The 18,500-nt window shown below is 56.4% G+C and overlaps 3 protein-coding genes across 3 annotated transcripts; 1 reads left to right on the forward strand and 2 right to left on the reverse strand.

Moving 5' to 3' along the window:
* Window positions 1-5,546: 5,546 nt before the first annotated feature.
* Window positions 5,547-8,045, reverse strand: RPL28 (ribosomal protein L28). The gene is made up of 5 exons (XM_017892533.1): window positions 7,931-8,045; window positions 7,463-7,551; window positions 7,209-7,332; window positions 5,887-6,005; window positions 5,547-5,689 (listed from the first exon to the last, which is right to left on the reverse strand). Exons 2-5 carry the CDS (start codon window positions 7,541-7,543, stop codon window positions 5,600-5,602), a joined length of 414 nt encoding a protein of 137 aa, XP_017748022.1. The 5' UTR covers window positions 7,544-7,551; window positions 7,931-8,045; the 3' UTR covers window positions 5,547-5,599.
* A 1,334-nt stretch (window positions 8,046-9,379) lies between these two features.
* TMEM238 (transmembrane protein 238) lies at window positions 9,380-15,478 on the forward strand. The gene is given in 7 exon segments (XM_017892522.1): window positions 9,380-9,699; window positions 9,701-9,802; window positions 9,804-9,845; window positions 9,847-9,917; window positions 9,984-10,090; window positions 10,093-10,182; window positions 15,357-15,478. Coding segments are annotated over 6 exon segments (468 nt in total). The 5' UTR covers window positions 9,380-9,636; the 3' UTR covers window positions 10,176-10,182; window positions 15,357-15,478.
* Window positions 15,479-16,436: 958 nt separating this feature from the next.
* TMEM190 (transmembrane protein 190) lies at window positions 16,437-18,161 on the reverse strand. Its single transcript, XM_017892534.1, has 7 exons — window positions 18,043-18,161; window positions 17,820-17,862; window positions 17,599-17,682; window positions 17,486-17,521; window positions 17,000-17,125; window positions 16,832-16,916; window positions 16,437-16,743 (listed from the first exon to the last, which is right to left on the reverse strand). The coding sequence occupies exons 3-7, from the start codon at window positions 17,654-17,656 to the stop codon at window positions 16,515-16,517; spliced, it is 534 nt and encodes a 177-aa protein (XP_017748023.1). The 5' UTR covers window positions 17,657-17,682; window positions 17,820-17,862; window positions 18,043-18,161; the 3' UTR covers window positions 16,437-16,514.
* Window positions 18,162-18,500: the final 339 nt, after the last annotated feature.

An 18,500-nucleotide genomic window follows, 5' to 3' on the forward strand; every position in this document is an offset into this window, starting at 1 on the left:
AAAAAAAAAAAAAAAAAAAAAAAAAAAAAAAAACTTAGCTGGGTGTGGCGGCACACACCTGTCGTCCCAGCCGCTCTGGAGACTGACGTGCAAGGACTGTTTCAGCCCAGGAGTTCAAGGCTAGACAGAGCCATGATCTCGCCACAGCACTCCAGCCTGGGAAACAGGGTGAGATTCTTTTTTCTTTTTTTTTTTTTAGACGGAGTCTCACTCTGTCACACAGGCTGGAGTGCAGTGGCATGATCTTGGCTCACTGCAACCTCTGCCTCCTGGGTTCAAACAATTCTCCTGCCTCAGCCTCCCGAGTAACTGGGACTACAGGTGCCTGCCACCACGCCCGGCTAATTTTTTGTATTTTCAGTACAGACAGGGTTTCGCTGTGTTAGCCAGGATTGTCTTGATCTGACCTTGTGATCCGCCTGCCTCGACCTCCCAAAGTTCTGGGATTACAGGCATGAGCCACTAGCTGAGACCCGGTCTCTTAAAAACAAAATAGATTTGTGGCTGGGCACGGTGGCTCACACCTGTAATCCCAGCATTTTGGGAGGCCAACACAAGTGGATCACTGGAGGTCAGGAGTTCAAGAACAGCCTGGCCAACACGGTGAAACCCCATCTCTACTAAAAATACAAAAATTAGCTGGGCATGGTGACAGGCGCCTGTAATCCCAGCTACTTGAGGGGCTGAGGCAGGAGAATCGCTTGAACCCAAGAGGCGAAGGTTGCAGTGAGCTGAGGTCAGAGTGTGCTGAGGTCATGCCATTGTACTCCAGCCTGGGCAACTGAGCGAAACTCTTGTCTTAAAAAAAAAAAAAAGGTTGGCGATTGCCAGGGGCTAGAGGGAACATGAGTAGGAGTAGCTGCTTTATGGATACTGGGTGTCTATTCGGGATGACGAAATGTTCTGGAATAAGATAGGGGTTGTGGTTGCAAAGCTTTGTGAAAACTAAAAATCACTGAATTGTGCACTATAAAAGCATGGACTTTATGTTATGTGAATTACATCTTTTTTTTTTTTTTTTTTGGAGACAGTCTTAATCTGAGCCTAGGGACCAGCTAGGAGCTTCAGGGAGGAGAGAGGCCTCAGAGATTGCAGCCTGAGGAGGCTGGGGAGACTGGACAGGGCCAGATCCAAGGCCTTGCTGGCCCTAGAGAAGGGTTTGGGCTTTTATTCCTCATGGAGGGGGGCGTTGGCCAAGGAGGATGACACGTCTGATTTATCATTTGTAAAGATCAATTTGCTCCTGTGTAGAGAACAGCCTGGAGGGACAGCAGGAGAGCGGGCGGGTGTGGGAGGCCGGTGGGAGCAGGGGCCGCTGGAGGTGTGATGCGGACATGCTAGGGATGGCTGGGCCTGGAGGAGGGCCAGGTGTTCAAGAGGAACAGAGGAGAGGGGTGCTGGGGAGCCTCTGGGGGATTAGCTATTGAGGGGTGTGTTTAAATAAATGGCTTCGTCAATGCAGCACATACGCTGAGAGCCACCGAAAGGGGCCTACAGCCTGTGTGTGCTGACAAGAGACAGCCCAGTGCATGAGGGAAAAGGAGCAAGGTGGAGGTTCTTGTTGCCATGCTCCAAGCTGTGTAGGACATTAAAAGATGAAGGTGCGGTGGCTCACGCTTGTAATCCCAACACTTTGGGAGGCCGAGGCAGGAGGATTGCTTGCGCCCAGGACGTCAAGACCAGCCTGGGCAACAAAGTTAGATTCTGTCTCTACAAAATATCTTTATAAATTAGTCAGGCGTGCTGCTGCACGCCTTAGTCCCAGCTACACAAGAGGCTGAGGCCGGACAACTGAGAGAGCCCAGGAGTTGGAGGCTGCGGTGAGCCGTGATTGCGCCACTGCACTCCAGCCCAGGCAACAGTGAGACACTGTCTCTTGAACAAAAAGATGAGATCTGCATGCACATGCGTGAAGTTTCCGGAAAGGAGACGCGCAGGTGGCTGACTTAGGGGCTGGGATTCTGAGAGTTTCTTCCCCTGCACACTCCTCTTTCATTTGCAGTTTTTCAAGACCACATGCATATTTCACAATGACAGATTTTAAAGTAGATGATTTTATTCCAGTAACTGGCTACAAGAAAAACAAAGGGGAATCAGACAATTCCCGGGCAGAGCCAAACAGCCTGGGCTGGAAACGCAGCCGAGGACAGAATGATACTCACAAACACAGGCGGGAGGCTGGGAAAGCTCATGGCCCCACAGGACGGCGGGGCAGGCCTGGAGCCACCAGGCCTTACTGCACATGGATCTGGTGTCTTCCAGGGGCGCGGGAAACACGAGCATTAGTTTGTGTGCAAATGCGTCATAGGCATGTGAAGACATTTGTGATCCTCTAAGTCCATCTGATCAAAATATTTATAAAAAGTCATTAATTTATTCCTACAATCAAGATTTGTGGGCACAGTGAAGCAGGTTCTGCACATTTAATCTTCTCATCAACCCTGAGTAGTAAGGTCTATTGACACGCATGTTACAGATGAGGGTACGAAGACACAGAGAGGTTGAGGAACTTGTACAAGGTTGCACAGCCACAGCAACGGAGCCCTGACACAGTAGATGCCAGCATGTCCTGCGAACAGAGCACACCTCAGTCCCGAGTCTCTGCTGCTGTGGGGAGTCTGGAGTCCGCAGCGCTCTGCACAACCTTGGGCTTGGCAGCCTTCCCAGGTGCGCCCTAGGTTCACTCACCGTGCAGTTACCAGACTAAGCTGGAGACAAGTGAACAGAGTCACCTGCCTTATGCAGGTCTGTGAAAGGCACTCGAAACGGCCTTTTATTTATGGGAAACTGAGGCATGGAACTACTAAATGAGCTGCCCAAGCCCCCACAGCTGGGCACAACTGGGACTGGACCCCGGGCAGTTTGATTCCTGGCTTCCATGAACCATGAGCCCTGAGCTGGGAATGCTGGCAACATCACTCCTGGGGACAGGATGACCTGGGAGGTCTTCAGCACTCTGGGGATGTTCCCGCTGCCTGGGCCTGTTGTTTCTGATGAGGGCAGCTACTAACTTTATCGGGGACCTTCCATACGTGACAAGACGCTTTCCTTCTGTTCTCCAAATTGTGTCTTTGGCTTTCAGCATTTTTACTATGGTGAGCCTGCCTGCTTATTTTAATATCACGTTTTTGGTTTAACCTGTTTTCCAATTCCCAGGCCAACAGATGTGATTTGTGTGAATAAAGCTTCAATAGATGGCCCCATCCAACATCTCCCTCTCCAAGACGAGGTCTGGAGGAGGGAAACGGTGCATCCACGTTTGCTCAGCACACTGGGGACTCCCAACTCCCCGGGGCTGAGACCAGCTCTGTCCCTCCAGCCCTCTCCTGGTTCCTCCACCCCAACCCACCAGTAGCATTCAGGTGCCAGACATAGCCTCCCCAGCCCAGCCACACAGATGGGCTGGCCACCCACAGGAACAGAGGCCCACCGAGCTGGGCTGTGTTACGGATGAGACCAGGGGAGGCCACACAGCAGGAGGATTCAGACAGGGATGGAGGCAGCCAGCAGGACTCCACAGGGGGCTGGGCTGAGAGGGGCAAGGCTCCAGGGCAGACAAGGAGGCAGTTAAAGGACAAGACCACCTGAGCAGCAGCAGCCACATCAGAAAGACTCAGGCACCTGTCATCCCAGCACTTTGGGAGGCCAAGGCAGCTGGGTCATTTGAAGTCAGAAGTTCCAAACCAGCCCGGGCAAAATGGTGAAATCGTCTCTACTAAAAATACAATACTGAATTGGGTGTGGTGACACCCACCCGTAGTCCCAGCTCCTCAGGAGGCTGAGGCAGGAGAATCGCTTGAACCCAGGAGGTAGAGGTTGTAGTAAGCCAAGATCGTGCCACTGCACTCCAGCCTCGCCAACGCAGTGAGACTCCATTTCCAAAAAGTCTCCGGCGAGCAAACTCTCAGGACCGGTGGGCCTCAGGCCTTATTCAATGTCCCCCATTCATTCAGCGCCTATCGTATGCTGGTGTGCTAGACAAACCCCTTGCCCGCCAACACACAAAACATGACAGACACACCTGCCAGCTTGTTGGCTGGAAATCAGCGCTGTGGAGGACAAGTGAAGCAGGTGCGAGGGGGGAGGCCTCATGAGAAGGTGCCATCTACTAAGGTGAGCAGTGAGTGCTCCTTATGAAGGTGGAGTCCCAGTGGAGTGAGGCAAGCCATAGGTGGGCCTGAGACAGCAGGGGTCCTGAGCAGGTACCAAGTCACCCAACTCAGTTCTACAGCAACCCTTCAGAGTTAACAGACCCGACTCAGGGAAGGACAGAGAATATGGTAATCCACAGTAGACAGAGGCTGGCAAGAAGTGGTCAGATTTGCTCTCCTTCAAGCTGGGCAAGGCTGGAGCAGATAGGGCTGAGGTCGGAAGGGCAGCTGTCTGCCCCAAAAGGCAGGGTTCCCAGCCCTCTATGACCCCAACCAATGGCAAGTCAAGGCCGACAGTCCCTTTACTCTCAGTCACAAGGCCGTGGGTAGTCTCAGACAGGAAGTAGAGTCCTTCTCTGAATCGGGTACCCCAGGATGGCCAGAACCAGGGGTGTCCTGGATTCTGGATCCTCAGTCCCTGGCAGTGGCTTACAGGTGCCTAGAAAACATGTCAGGATCAACAGCATGACTCTTTCCCCATCCAAGCCTCACTCTCTTGAGTGTCATGCTGTCTTCCAGGCTGGAGTGCAGTAGTGGGCTCATGGGCTCAAGTGCCCCGCCCACCTCAGCCTCTACTCAACCACTGAGGAGCTAGGACCACAGGCAGCAGCACCCAGGTAGTTTTATTTGAGAGACTGTGTCTCACTATGTTGCCTAGGATGGTCTCAAACTCCTGGCCTCACAAGCTGTCATATTACAGTAGGGAGCAAACAGGACAAAGGAAACAGGACTGGGCAATCATGAAAGCTTGGGTGACAGGGCGGCCCAGGAGCAGCCAGAGCTGATACCTGAGTGACAAGAGCCAGCTCAGAGAGACTGGGGAGGGATGGGGACAGCTGGAGGGCTGGGAGTAGGGCGACGATGCTAAGGCTGTTCAATGTCCGCTGGCTGTACCCTGGGGTTGCCAGCTCCCTTACGGGTATGAGTCACTACCCAGCAAGCTGCCCATCTCAGAGACGAGGCTGCATCAAGTAAAGCTCATCCCCTCCACGCGTGGCTGTGCCCTCTCTGCATGTGAAAGTCACCTTCCTCACGTGATGCCTGTCGTCCCCGAGTCCCCAAACCCTGCTGCAGCACCAGGGCCCAGCCCTCAGCCCGCACCCTTCTGGGTTAGAAAACGCCTTTCTTCTTCTGAATGGAAGCCACTGCCCCAGCTGGGATTCTTCAGGCCACCTCACAATGGGACAGTAGGTCTCCATCACAAGTCAGCAAGCTTTTTCCATGAAGACAATGACCCTTGACCCAACCAGGGCCAAGGAGCCACCTCTCCTCCATGGCCAGCCATTGATGTCACCTCCAGATGGACAAGATGACATGCAGAGTTTTGATAACATGACCTGAATGACAACACACAGGGCCAGAGCTCCCCAGAGCGCTTCACAATGGGAGGCCCAGTCCAGGCAGGTGAGAAAGCCAGCTGACTCTTTATTGCTTTAGGGGCAAGGGGCTCAGGAGCTCTTGGTGGGGCGTGTCCGCTTCCTCTTCACCATCACAGGCTTCTGGCTGCGCAGGATGGCGCTGGCCCTGCGGATGGCTGCCTGGAGGGGGTTGGGGTGGGGGCAGAGCAAGGCTCAGCTCACACACTCCACAAGCTGTCCCCTAGGCCCATGCTGGGGGTAGGGAGTAGGTTGAAAGCAAGAATCCATCCCTCTCCAGCCCATATGCAACCAGTAGTAGGAGGCCCTTCCCCATAGCACGGGCCACCCCCCAGCCTGACCCCCAAACCCCAGCTCACCATGCGCAGGTCGGGGCGGTACTTGTTCTTGCGGATCATGTGTCTGATGCTGCTGAGCGTGGCGCGAGCGTTCTTGTTGATGGTGGTCCGCACGTAGGAGGTGGCAGGCTTCCGCTGGCCTAGTTGGGGGTCAGGGAGGTCCTGGGGTCAGTCCACCTAACCTCACCTTTAGCGCAACTCGCAGGTGTGGACAGCCTCACACTGAGAAGCTGAGCACCCTGGGCCCATGGCAGGCGCCTGGGCAGGCCATCAGGTAGCTGTTTCCCCACCTGTCCATTTAACAGAGGCTCACTCATCACAGATTACTGAGGACACAGCTTGTCACACTCATAGCCCAATTCTGTCCACCACGAAAACACTCCTTTCTCATGCCAGGAAGTTGCTGCTTCAGTCAGGATCTGATCGAGGTCTGGCCAGAGCCCACGCTCCTGGCAATGGGTGTGAACAACTTCCCAGGAACCCCAGGCCCATCCCCACAGCAGTGGTTCAACATCAGCTTGGCTGAGAGGCCCAGCCTCACTCAATCTAGGAAGGGCCACCCATGTATTCAGCAATCCAAGAGGGGAAAGCTTTCAGGACACCCCAAAACGGGGTCCCCAGGTGCCAAGCAACTGCCTGCTCCCTGGACTACGTGTCCCTGAGGCAGGAGGATCACTAGCCAAGACTGTGTTTGCTGCTGCCATTGAATCAATGGACCCTTGGCTCTGAAGCAGTTCCAATCAAGGACCTGAGAAAAACTCACTCTAAAAAAAGAAAACACAGCCCTGGCAAGAACACATGTGAAGTTGAACTCCTTCAGTCGCCCCGACTCCCATGAACACTCAGGGAATCCCCAAAAGGCCTGCACCTGACAGCAGAACGTAGGGAGTGGGGTCCTCAAGGCCTCTTCTCTAACCTTTCCTTCTCTAACAGGCGGAATGGGAGTCAAATGGCTGCGACCAACCCAGCCTAAGTGTGGTAGCGAGGGCCCCTCCCCTATTGTGCCTCTTTTCCCACCTGCGGGATGAAGCCATCCACCGCCACCCTGACTTGCTTTGAGGATTTCATCTGAAAACATCAACCCCGTGCCTTCACTCTCAACCACCACCGGGGAAGTTCAGGTCCTTTTTCGTTTCTCCACTTTACAGGTGAGGACACAGGCTCAGACGCGCGCGGCTCACAATGAGTCGGCCGAGAGGGAAGCCCGTTCCCAGACCAACACCCTGGCGCCAGGGATGCCCGCCACAATGGCAGTTATCACTCTTCCTGCCCGAGAGGAAAAAATCACAGCTCCCTGCCCCGGGAAAGGGGCCGCTCTCCGGCCCAAACCAGACAAAACTCACCGGATCTCCGCTTAATGACCACCACGACACCTTTGCCGTCGGCTGCCGGTTCCACGCCCACGGTCTTGCGGTGAATCAGCCCGTTGTAGCGGAAGGAATTGCGGGCCTTCAAGTTATTGGGCTCCTGGGACGGAGGCGGCACAAGGAATCGTGAAGATGGGATCCGGAAACATGCTAAGGTCCCGCCCGCTGACCCAGGGTCAGGGACCCAGGACGCTCCTGCCGCAGGAGCCACGCATCGGGGCCCCACTTACAGTACTGTAGGTCTGCTTATTCCTCTTGATCAGGAAACTGGAGCAGTTCCGCACGACCATCCATTGCAGATGCGCAGACATGGCGGCAGCTGCGGGGAAACGGGCACGTGGAAAAGCGTCAGGCGCCGAGAACTAAACGGCGTTGGGCCTGGGGCCCCGCTAGGGCAGCAGAGGAAGACAGCGACTGGGAACTTGGGTGAATGGGAGACCCCTGAAGGCAGACAGCGACCTAGAACTCTGTCAGGCGGGGCTAAGTGACCTAAGGCGGCGGGACCGAACTCAGGCAGCCGAGACTAACTTCCGGGAGAGTGAGGGGGAAATAACTTGAGAATTCACAACGACTTCAGGGGGTGGGGCTGGGGTCCGCTAAGGACCCTTGAGGCGCAAGGGGAGAAGGCAGGCACAGGGCTGCGAGGGAGTGGGCGGCGGGCGCGAGATGGCGGCCACACCAAGAGGACAGACGCTCACCTCCTCTCGCAGAGGCGACCTGAGACGGAAAGAGGTTGGGAGTGGGCGGGACGACGCCTTTAATACAGCACACGCATTTCCGCTTCCTCTCTGGGCGGGCGCAACGGGAGGTGTGGGTCCCCACCTCCGAGGCGGCTCGATGATGGTCGGCTACTTCCGCTGACCAATCGCTCAACGCTCGGGAATATTCGGAACTCTTCGGTTAGAGAGCCGAGAGCGTGTTCCGAGGACCGTTCGGAAGTTTTCGGAACTCTACCGCCGGATTTCTGAGTGGCTCCAATTCGAGAGGTCCTGGGACCCATGCCTCATCGTTGTCTCTCCGGTATTGCTCACCCAGGGCTTGTCACTGTGATTGGCATATGATGGGCGCTCAACAAACGTTTGTTTTATGAACGAACTGGTGAATGCGTGAACTGTTAAAGCCTAGCCCCGGCACCTTTGCATATTTCGGGTCTTCGTAAGCCCTCGCGGTGATGGCCAATGAGGGCGCCGAGGCCCGCTCGGGCATTTTCGGAACCCTCCGGAAACGCTGTTCGGAGAGGTGTGTCTGTTCGGAAACACTCCGTCTTCATTCGGAATTCCTCGGCTAATCTCGGCAGCCCCCTTGCAGTTCGCCCTCCCCAGAGTTTTCTTGAAATAAAACTTTTAAACTGTTTAAGCCTGGGGAGAACCTACACGGAAACTTCTCGCAGACTGCCACCCCAGGGGAGCGCGGATGCCCTCTAAGGGAGAGTTGTTTGCAGGGAGGGAGATTTGCATGTGGCTGCTGTTGGCTCCCCTTAGGATTCTATAGATTTGCCAGTCCTCTTCCCTGCCCTCCACCTGTGCCTCCAGCCTGCAGTGTGCCTGTCACACCCCATCAGCTCCCTAGGAGGTTATGATCCGTTGTCAGGGCCACCCTAAAGGGGCAGGAGCCTCGTCTGCTATCTCTCTGTGTCCTCGACCTCACCCACGCGGCATGGTGCTGGGGAGGCCTCAGAGACTCCTGCTGAACAAAAGTAATGAGGGTTCCTGTGTCACCTCCCTAGGGCTCCTTAATTTGTGGTTACACCTGGGAACTCTTTGGGGCAGGGGCCTTGTCTGGTCCGTAGGACTATCCATAGGACAGTCGGGGTTCGCCCAGCCTCCTCCACGGGTGCGCTCTGGACCTGATGGGTCTCGTCCGTCTTTGTGCTCTTGGCTTCATTCGCCGGGCATACAGGAGACTCCATAAAACACGCTCCGAGTAAAGGAAACTCAGCTTCCGCTGAGCCCCGAGCTTCCCCTCTTAGACCATCCCGACTGCTGGTTCTCGCGTCCCAGAGCTCCTTGGCGTCTAAGGGCCTTGTCTGATCTGCACTGTCTGATCTGCACTGGCTTCGGGAGGCGGACACTGAGCAGAAACAACGCCACGCCCGGCTCCGAGTGTCCCACGCTGCCACCACTGAAATGCCCTGATTTTTGGCCGTGTGTGACCTCCCTGGGTGGCACGGCCCTTGAGGCACCCGTGGCTGTGCGCCTGGCTACCACCGGCGCAGGCCTCTCAGCAATAGCCCCTGCACGGAAACCACGGCCGGGGTAACCCCGGCCGGGCCGGTTTGCGCCCAACCGGGCTCAGGTGACCAGGCGGGAGCTTGGCACACCTGGCGCCGTCCCCTGACCCCGCCCCGGGCCGGGCCGCACCCCAGAACTCTCTCTCTGGACGCCAGCAGCGGCAGTGCAGGGCCATGGCGGCGGCGCCAGCGGTGTGCACCTCGCAGGGGACCCCGCCGGGTGCACCGTCCGCGCCGGCGGTCGGCGGTCGCGCCCGCAACCCGCGGCTGGCCTGGCCCTGCCGGGATGGCGCTGCTGCTGCAGTGGCGCTGGAACGTGGCAGGCATGGCGGCGCTGTTGAACTGGAGTGATTCGCGCCAGCTGCAGGTTGCGCGGCCGCGACTTTCGGGGACCTGCTCATCTACTCGCGCGCTGACTAAGGGTGTTTCCTGAGCCTGCTGGGCTGGATCCTCTGGTTACACCGGCAACATCGAGATCATCGCGCCAGGAGCTGGAGCGCCGACTAACGGCCTGCGGCCTCGGCGCTCGCCCGCCTGGCGCGCCAAGCTCTCCCCGCGCTGTCGGCGCCCGCCGCCGCGGGGCACGCCGCGCCCGGCTCCCGGAGCGTGCGCCGAGCCGCCCGCGCGCCCGCCGCGCAGGCTCCCGCCGCGTGCGCCTGCAGCTCGCCACGCTCGAGGCCGGGCCCGGGGCGGCGGGCGCGGGCAGCGAGTGAGGCCCAGGTGAGGGACGGGCGGGGCAGTGCGGGGAGACGGAGGGACCGAGGGAGGGACGGGAATGGAGACAGACGGGGGAGCGATGGACAGATGGAGACAGAGAGCGGCCATGGGGAAGTAGAGTCCCAGGGCGGGGTGGAGACCGGGACGGGCAGACTCTGGCGGAGAACCGCAGAGACAGCAGGCACAGGTGCAGACGTGGGGAAAGCTGTGAGACCCTGCCCCTGGAGATGGGAAGTGTGGGGGCCGAGTCACACAGGCCCCCCGCACGGGGAGAGCCACACTTGCCCCAGCCTCCAGGTGCACCAGGCCCCATTTTTTTGTTTTGTTTTGTTGTTGTCGTTTGGGGTTGTGTTGAGACAGGATCTCTTACTGTCACTCAGGCTGGAGTGCAGTGGTGTGATCTCAGCTCACGGCAGCCTCGACCTCCTAGGCTCAAGCAATCCTCCCACCTCAGCCTCCCAAATAGCTGGGAGTACAGGCGTGCACCACCTTGCCGGGCTAATTTTTGTATTTTTAGAAGAGACGGGGTTTTACCATGTGGGCCAGGCTGGTCTTGAACTCCTGAACTCATGCAATCTGTTCTCCTCAGCCTCCCAAAGTGCTGAGATTACAGGCGTGAGCCACCGAGCCCAGCCCAGGCCCCATTTAATCCTCTCGATGTAACTGGGTCTCCGAGGTCACTGCTATTACCATCCCCATTCTGCAGTGGAGGAAACTGAAGCTCAGAAAGGCTCCACTTTTGCCCAAGGCCGCACAACATGTAGGTGGAGGAGCTGGGATTCTCCTGACCTGTAGTCCTAGGAAAGGAGGAGTAAGAAGGACCAACTGAGGCAGGAGAAGTGAAGCCACAACACATTCACTCACCTTTCCCCTCTACCTTCTATCTCTTTCCTAAACACACCTTTCCAGTTAGCCTGCCTCTGCTCAAAGACCTACTGTGGCTCCCTCTTCACTTTCGGTTAAACTGAAGCACTCACTGGCCTGTGGACCCCCCATATTTTGGCCCTATTTCTCCTGCCTCTCTGCACTAATGATGTCTCTCAGTCCACAGATGGCCAGTTGGTCCCTGTTCCTGCTCTTCTCTTTACCAGGAGTGCCCTTGGCTAGCTCCACACGGCCCAGAAAACTTCTCACGTGTTTAAGATTTAACTCAATTTCTCTGGCCTTCTCTGGGTCTTCATATTGTCTGAGCGACCTCTCTTGCTGCTTGTATGACCATGTGCTGTGTCTACGTTGTTACTGTCTCTCCCACCGGACAGGGAGTGCCTTGAGGGTAAGACCTAGGTCCCTAGTGTCCTTGTTCCTAGCGTTGCCCACCAAAAAGTGTGAAATCAGGAAAGGTTGGTGGTTGAGTAGGGAGGTGGAAGGATGGATGGATACATGGATGGAAGAATGGATGGCTGGATGGGTGGATGGATAGATGGATGGGTGGATGGATGAGTTGTTTGATGGATGGATGGGTGAACGGATAGATGGATGGGTGGATGGATGAGTTGTTTGATGGATGGATGGGTGAACGGATAGATGGATGGGTGGATGGATGAGTTGTTTGATGGATGGATGGGTGAACGGATAGATGGATGGGTGGATGGATGAGTTGTTTGATGGATGGATGGGTGAACGGATAGATGGATGGGTGGATGGATGAGTTGTTTGATGGATGGATGGGTGAACGGATAGATGGATGGGTGGATGGATGAGTTGTTTGATGGATGGATGGGTGAACGGATAGATGGATGGGTGGATGGATGAGTTGTTTGATGGATGGATGGGTGAACGGATAGATGGATGGGTGGATGGATGAGTTGTTTGATGGATGGATGGGTGAACGGATAGATGGATGGGTGGATGGATGAGTTGTTTGATGGATGGATGGGTGAACGGATAGATGGATGGGTGGATGGATGAGTTGTTTGATGGATGGATGGGTGAACGGATAGATGGATGGGTGGATGGATGAGTTGTTTGATGGATGGATGGGTGAACGGATAGATGGATGGGTGGATGGATGAGTTGTTTGATGGATGGATGGGTGAACGGATAGATGGATGGGTGGATGGATGAGTTGTTTGATGGATGGATGGGTGAACGGATAGATGGATGGGTGGATGGATGAGTTGTTTGATGGATGGATGGGTGAACGGATAGATGGATGGGTGGATGGATGAGTTGTTTGATGGATGGATGGGTGAACGGATAGATGGATGGGTGGATGGATGAGTTGTTTGATGGATGGATGGGTGAACGGATAGATGGATGGGTGGATGGATGAGTTGTTTGATGGATGGATGGGTGAACGGATAGATGGATGGGTGGATGGATGAGTTGTTTGATGGATGGATGGGTGAACGGATAGATGGATGGGTGGATGGATGAGTTGTTTGATGGATGGATGGGTGAACGGATAGATGGATGGGTGGATGGATGAGTTGTTTGATGGATGGATGGGTGAACGGATAGATGGATGGGTGGATGGATGAGTTGTTTGATGGATGGATGGGTGAACGGATAGATGGATGGGTGGATGGATGAGTTGTTTGATGGATGGATGGGTGAACGGATAGATGGGTGGGTGGATGGATGAGTTGTTTGATGGATGGATGGGTGAACGGATAGATGGGTGGGTGGATGGATGGGTGAATGGATAGATGGATGGGCGGTGGATGGGTGAATGCATGGGTTGGTTGATGCTGAGCTGTGGTTGGATTGATGGCTGGATGGGTTGTTTAATGGGTAGATGTGGGTAGGTGGTGGATTGGTGAATGGACCGTGAATGGATATGGTTGGGGAGGGAGCCTTGCCTGATAAAGGGACAAGAGCCTTTCCTGTTATTTCTGTGTCCTCGGCCTCACCCATGCAGCATGGTACTGGGGAGGTCTCAGAGACTCCTACTGAACAAAAGGAATGAGGGTGCCTGTGTCACTTCCCCAGGGCACCTTAACTTGGTGCCCTTAACTTGTAACTGTGGTTACACTTGGGAACTCCTTGGGGCAGGGGTGTCGGCTGGTCCATAGGACTATCCATAGGACAGTCGGGGTTCGCCCAGCTTGTGCGTGCTCTCTGGATAGATAGGTAGATGATGAATGGGTGGTTGGACAGATGGTTGAGGCTGAGTGATAGGTACACAGATGAGTGGATGAATGCATTTATTGGCACATGGATGGATGGGTGACTGAATCCGTCTCTCAAATGGGGGTTTGGTAAAAGAATTAAACTCTACTATCTTAGGACATTTTATGTAGGTAAATAATTAACTTTTTTTTTTTTTGAGATGGAGTTTCACTCTTGTTACCCAGGCTGAAGTGCAATGGCACAATCTCAGCTCACTGCAACCTCTGCCTCCCGAGTTCAAGCAATTCTCTTGCCTCAGCCTCCCAAGTAGCTGGGATTACGGGCATGCGCCACCACACTCGGCTAATTTTGTATTTTCAGTAGAGACGGGGTTTCTCCATGTTGGTCAGGCTGGTCTCGAACTCCCAACCTCAGGTGATCCACCAGCTTCAGCCACCAAAAGTGCTGGGATTACAGGCATGAACCACCACACCCAGCTAGAATTAACTTTTCTCCTATGCATCCAGAATGCTTCCAGTTATATATTATTCTTTGTGAGATTTGAAGAAGTAGTCACCCCAATCATATGCTACATGCTGTGGTTCAGTGGAGGAACTGGTGTAAGAAAGCATGAACATCTATTTGCACGGGTGAAGCGTGAGCTAACATGAAGCTTGGCATAAAATGCAAAAGTAAGCACCTGTAGTTACTGTTACCTTCGGAAATCCTGGCTGAGCACCGTGGCTCATGTCTGTAATCCCAGCACTTTGGGAGGCTGAAGTGGGAGAACTGCTTGAACCTGGGAGGCAGAGGCTGCAGGGAGCCAAGATCACACCACTGCACTCCAGCCTGAGCAACAGAGCGAGACCCCATCTCAAAAAAGAAAAGAAAAGAAAATCCTTTATGAGGTCAGGCACGGTGGCTCACACCTGTAATTCCAGCACTTTAGGAGGTCAAGGCAGGTGGATCACCTGAGGTCAGGAGTTCGAGACCAACCTGGCAACCATGGCGAAACCCCATCTCTACTAAAAATACAAAAATTAGCCAGGCGAGGTGGCGGACACCTGTAATCCCAGCTACTAGGGAGGCTGAGGCAGGAGAATCACTTGAACCTGGGAGGCAGGGGTTGCAGTGAACCAAGATCGTGCCACTGCATTCCAGCTTGGGCAACGGAGCGAGACTCCATCTCAAAAAAGGAGAAAAGAAAATCCTTTACGTGGCTTAAACATCTAGCACAGCTGCACAGGCCTCCACTCTTGGAGCCTCCACCAAAGACTCAGACCACACTGACTCGAACGTAGGCCCCACTTACAAGGAAAATGGGCCTATTGAAAACCAAAACTTGCTTACTGGGGAGAATGAGCAGCTTCCAGCACATGAAAGACAGAGAATCTGAATTTGAGCAGAGGGACCCACAGGTTCTAGCTCTGGTAGCCCCCACAACCTCTGAGACCACCATGAGTAGCCAGGCAGAGCCACCCCCATCGCTCTGTTGTCCAGGCTGGAGTGCAGTGGTACAATCACAGCTCACTGCAGCCTTGACCTCCTGGGCTCAAGCGATCCTCCCACCTCAGCCTCCCAAGGAGCTGGGACTACAGGTACCAGAGATGGGGTCTTCCTATGTTACCCAGGCTGGTGTCAAACTCCTGGGCTCAAATGATCCTCCTGCCTGCAGCCAAAGTGCTGGGGTGAGGGTCTGAGATGAGGGCCACCATGCCTGGCCTCCCTCTGCCTCTGTCTTCTCTGTGTCTGCCTGTCTCCCTCTCTCTCACTCTTTGTCTCTGTGTCTCTGTCTCCCAGGTCTCTTTCTTTGTCCCTGTGCTTCTGTCTTTCCCCTTCTGCATGTCTGCTTCTCCCTCTCTCTTTTGCGTCTCCCCGCTTCTGCCTCTCCCTGGCTTGCATTCCCAGTCTTCTACCCATGGATTCCAGTGCGTTAAAGGCACACACGCATGCACACTCTTAGCAAATGGGGGCATGCAGGGACGAAGGAACAAGTGTGTGAGTCCATGTGAGGGGCAAGGGTGGGTGGACGGGGCTCCCTGCCTCTGTCCCCCAGGCAGAGAGCCCGGAACACAGGGAAGGGAGGGGTTCCTAAGCCGTCACTCACTCCACCCTCCCTCCTGCAGACAACCCCTCGGCTCCAGCTGTCAGGACCGGACTGCAGTGTGCAGCTGCCTCTATATCCGTGGCCAGCAGGACGCTCCCTGTCCGCCCTCCCTCCTTACTTGGATAAAAAGCAGATTTGCCTCAGCGCTGCATGTTTGTCTGGGAGAGGGACCGTGCTGGGGTGGGAACGGAGACAAGATGGCTTGCTTTCTTCTAGCACCCAGGTGGGCCTGGCCACACCTGAGGTGAGGCTGCCCCTGCCCTGGGGAGACCGGGAGCCCTGGGGATGTAGGAGCCCAGCCTTATACTGGCCCCTTCTCAGAGGGGACCAGGGAGGGGCCTGGGGGATAAGGATCTCAGCCCAGACCCCTCCACTCTACCCCGACATCGCTGTATGAGTTTGGGTTCTCTGAGAAGCAGACACGGAGACAAATTGGACTTGCAAGATATTTATTGGGAAACACTTTTGAAGGGTAGCTTGGTGCAGGGAGAGGGAGGGAGGGATGGGTAGGACGAGTGTTAGACTGTAGCGCACCTCCAGGAAAATTGCCACTGGCCACTGGGGAGTTAGGAGCTGAAGTCATCGTCCATGAGGGAGGCCTTTGCCCTTTGAGAAGGCGCCTGTGCCCGGACCCCCCACCCCTTGCCTCGCCATGCTGTTACTGGTGGAGAGCAGCCCATGGTAATCTAGGTGCATCTGGGGTGGTGGCCGGGGGGTACTGTCGGTCACTGGCACTCCATGGAGGAGACTGAGGGGCATGTTTCCATGGCTGTGGCATGCTCCTGCCCCCGCCCAGTCCAAGCACCCCTCAGACCCCACCACCCCCACATATCCCCAACTCCCTCATTTCAGACCCGCACTTCAGCACTCGTACACCTCTATCCCCTCAGTCCAGGGCTCCCATGATCACAGCCTAGGACACCCCCATGAGCGCAGATCCCCCTCAGCTCAGATCCTCCCCACTTACCTCCCAGATCTCTCTCATTCCAGGGTCCCCTCAGCTCACACCCCATGGCCACAGCCTGGGGCCCCTGAGCTTCCATCCCCAAACCCCTCCAGCCCCCACCTGTTACCCTCGCCTCTGTGTGCACCATGCCCCCTGCTCCCCACAGCTCTCAGAGAAGAGAACACGCATCCGTCCACCATATCTGTATTGAGCAGTCCCCCGGGGACGCCCCTAATCCTCGTCTTCCTCGCCCTCAGTCTCCTCACCCTCTTCTGTCCCTTCCCCCTCGGTGGCCCCCTCCGCATCCTTGGACTCTTTGGACAGGGCGACCGGCGCGCTGCCCACGGACGGCGTCTTCTTGGTCCCTCGGTGCTTGGAGAGCAGCGAGACTGACTTGGACAGGTCGCACTGACCCGCCAGGAAGCCAGGCATATGCAGCACGTCCCGGCGCTTGGCCCACCTGCAGGGAGCGGACGGCTCAGCCCCTGCCCGCGGCCGGACCCTCCCCTTGGGGGTGCAGGCGCCCGCCCCATCCCAGGCCCACTCGCCAGAACAAGCAGATGCTGCAGCTCAGGAGGAGGAGACCGCCGCAGGCCCAGCCCAGCGCCCACATGTGCTTCCTCCGCATGTTTTCTGGACAAGGGAGGCAGGGTTAAGACCTGGGGCTCCCGGCCACCACACCCATGCCCCAAGGACCTGGGACCAGGAGCCCTCACCATCTGGACGCTGGTGGTAGCAGACCCCATCACGGTAGCAGCACCGGAGGCGCAGGCAGAGGTTGGGGCTCTCGATGGCTGCCTGGCCCCCACAGCTCTCCCGGTCCCATATGTCACCCTCACAGCCTGGGGACCAACCGCCAGTGGCTTCATCACCGTGCTCCGCTCCGAAGCCCTCACACACGGGATGCCCATGCTCCTGGGCGCCTTCCTGGTGCTTACTCTGTGCAGGACCCCAGGGGTCCAGGCCCAGCCCCTCCTCCCTCAGACCCAGGAGTCCAGGACCCCAGCCCCTCCTCCCTCAGACCCAGAAGTCCGGGACCCCCCAGCCCCTCGAGGCTCCCTTAGACCTAGGAGTCCAGACCCACTCCCTCAGTGGAGTGGGTCCAGGCCTCAGAGTCCAGGCCCAGCCCCTCCTCCCTCAGATCCAGGGATCTGATCTGGGCTCCTCTCCCTGGGTGACCCCGTATTTCAGCCGCTGCTCACTCCATGGATAGAAGAATCCCTGGATTCCATTTCCGTCTGCGAGAGGAAGGGCAGTGTTAGGGCTGTGTAGGGCCGGGCGCCCCCCCCAGCTCCCCGCCTCACCAGCCCCTCACCTGCCGAGCCCTGCAGGAGCAGAAGCAGGCCCAGCGCTGGGATCCCAGAGCTCAACATGTCGCCTCCCCAGACCCCTGGGGCCGCTGTGGGAAGAGGCCTTACAGGACATCACCCCAGCAACCGGCCCCGCCCGCCTGCCCGCCAGGCCCCAGGATTCCGAGTTCTGTTGCTAGGGAGTCCCCGCAGCAATGGGAATGAAGCGGGGTGGGGGGCTTCATACCAGCCTGGCCATGCCTGGTCTAGGGTGTTGATTCTTTAGGTACCTGGTGGGAGAGGGGGGGCATCTCAGGTTTAGAAGAGCCTCCTTGGCAACTTATGGCGGGAAAGAGAAGTCTGGGAGGGCGTGGGGGTCTGGGGTGTGTCTCCATATCACCCAGGGTGCCCTGAGGGGTGGGGAACTGGGAGGTCTTGCTAGGGAATTCCTTTCCTTAGGAAAGTGATACCTGAGAAGGTGGATTCGGTGGCCCAAAGGCTCAGGAAACCCCGTTGCTAGGGAGTCTTTCGCCTTAGCAACCAGGGGAAGGGGGGCTGGGAGACACAGAGGCCTCACTGAGCCCCATTGTTGGGGAAGGTCCCCCCCACCCCGGCAACAAGGAGACCCTGGAAGGGGATGAGACAATGGGGGTCGGAGCCTAAGTCCAGGGGACCCCAAGAGGCTTTTTGTCTCAGGCACTCCAGGCCTGCTGTCTAGGGAATGTTTAGCAGGAAAGGTGATAGGGCCGGGCGCGGTGGCTCACGCCTATAACCCCAGCACTTTGGGAGGCCGAGGCAGGCGGATCACCTGAGGTCAGGAGTTCGAGACCAGCCTGGCCAACATGGGGAAACCCTGTCCCTACTAAAAATACAACAATTAGCTGGGCGTGGTGGTTACTTGCCTATAATCCCAGCTGCTTGGGTGACT

This window comes from Rhinopithecus bieti, unplaced genomic scaffold, assembly GCF_001698545.2.
Source record: "Rhinopithecus bieti isolate Rb0 unplaced genomic scaffold, ASM169854v2 scaffold_22436, whole genome shotgun sequence".
Taxonomy (NCBI): domain Eukaryota; kingdom Metazoa; phylum Chordata; class Mammalia; order Primates; family Cercopithecidae; genus Rhinopithecus; species Rhinopithecus bieti.

What these genes read in the sequence shown, in the direction of transcription:
- RPL28 (XM_017892533.1), bottom strand. Translation starts at nt 7,543, where the DNA reads ATGTCTGCGCATCTGCAATGGATGGTCGTGCGGAACTGCTCCAGTTTC. An exon ending in GGTCATTAAGCGGAGATCCG is followed by an intron (nt 6,006 to 7,208) that starts GTGAGTTTTGTC and finishes ACCCCCAACTAG; the next exon opens with GCCAGCGGAAGCCTGCCACC. An exon ending in ACCGCCCCGACCTGCGCATG is followed by an intron (nt 5,690 to 5,886) that starts GTGAGCTGGGGT and finishes AACCCCCTCCAG; the next exon opens with GCAGCCATCCGCAGGGCCAG.
- TMEM190 (XM_017892534.1), bottom strand. Translation starts at nt 17,656, where the DNA reads ATGTTGAGCTCTGGGATCCCAGCGCTGGGCCTGCTTCTGCTCCTGCAG. An exon ending in GGGATTCTTCTATCCATGGA is followed by an intron (nt 17,126 to 17,485) that starts GTGAGCAGCGGC and finishes GTTGGTCCCCAG; the next exon opens with GCTGTGAGGGTGACATATGG. An exon ending in TGCAGCATCTGCTTGTTCTG is followed by an intron (nt 16,744 to 16,831) that starts GCGAGTGGGCCT and finishes CGCTCCCTGCAG; the next exon opens with GTGGGCCAAGCGCCGGGACG.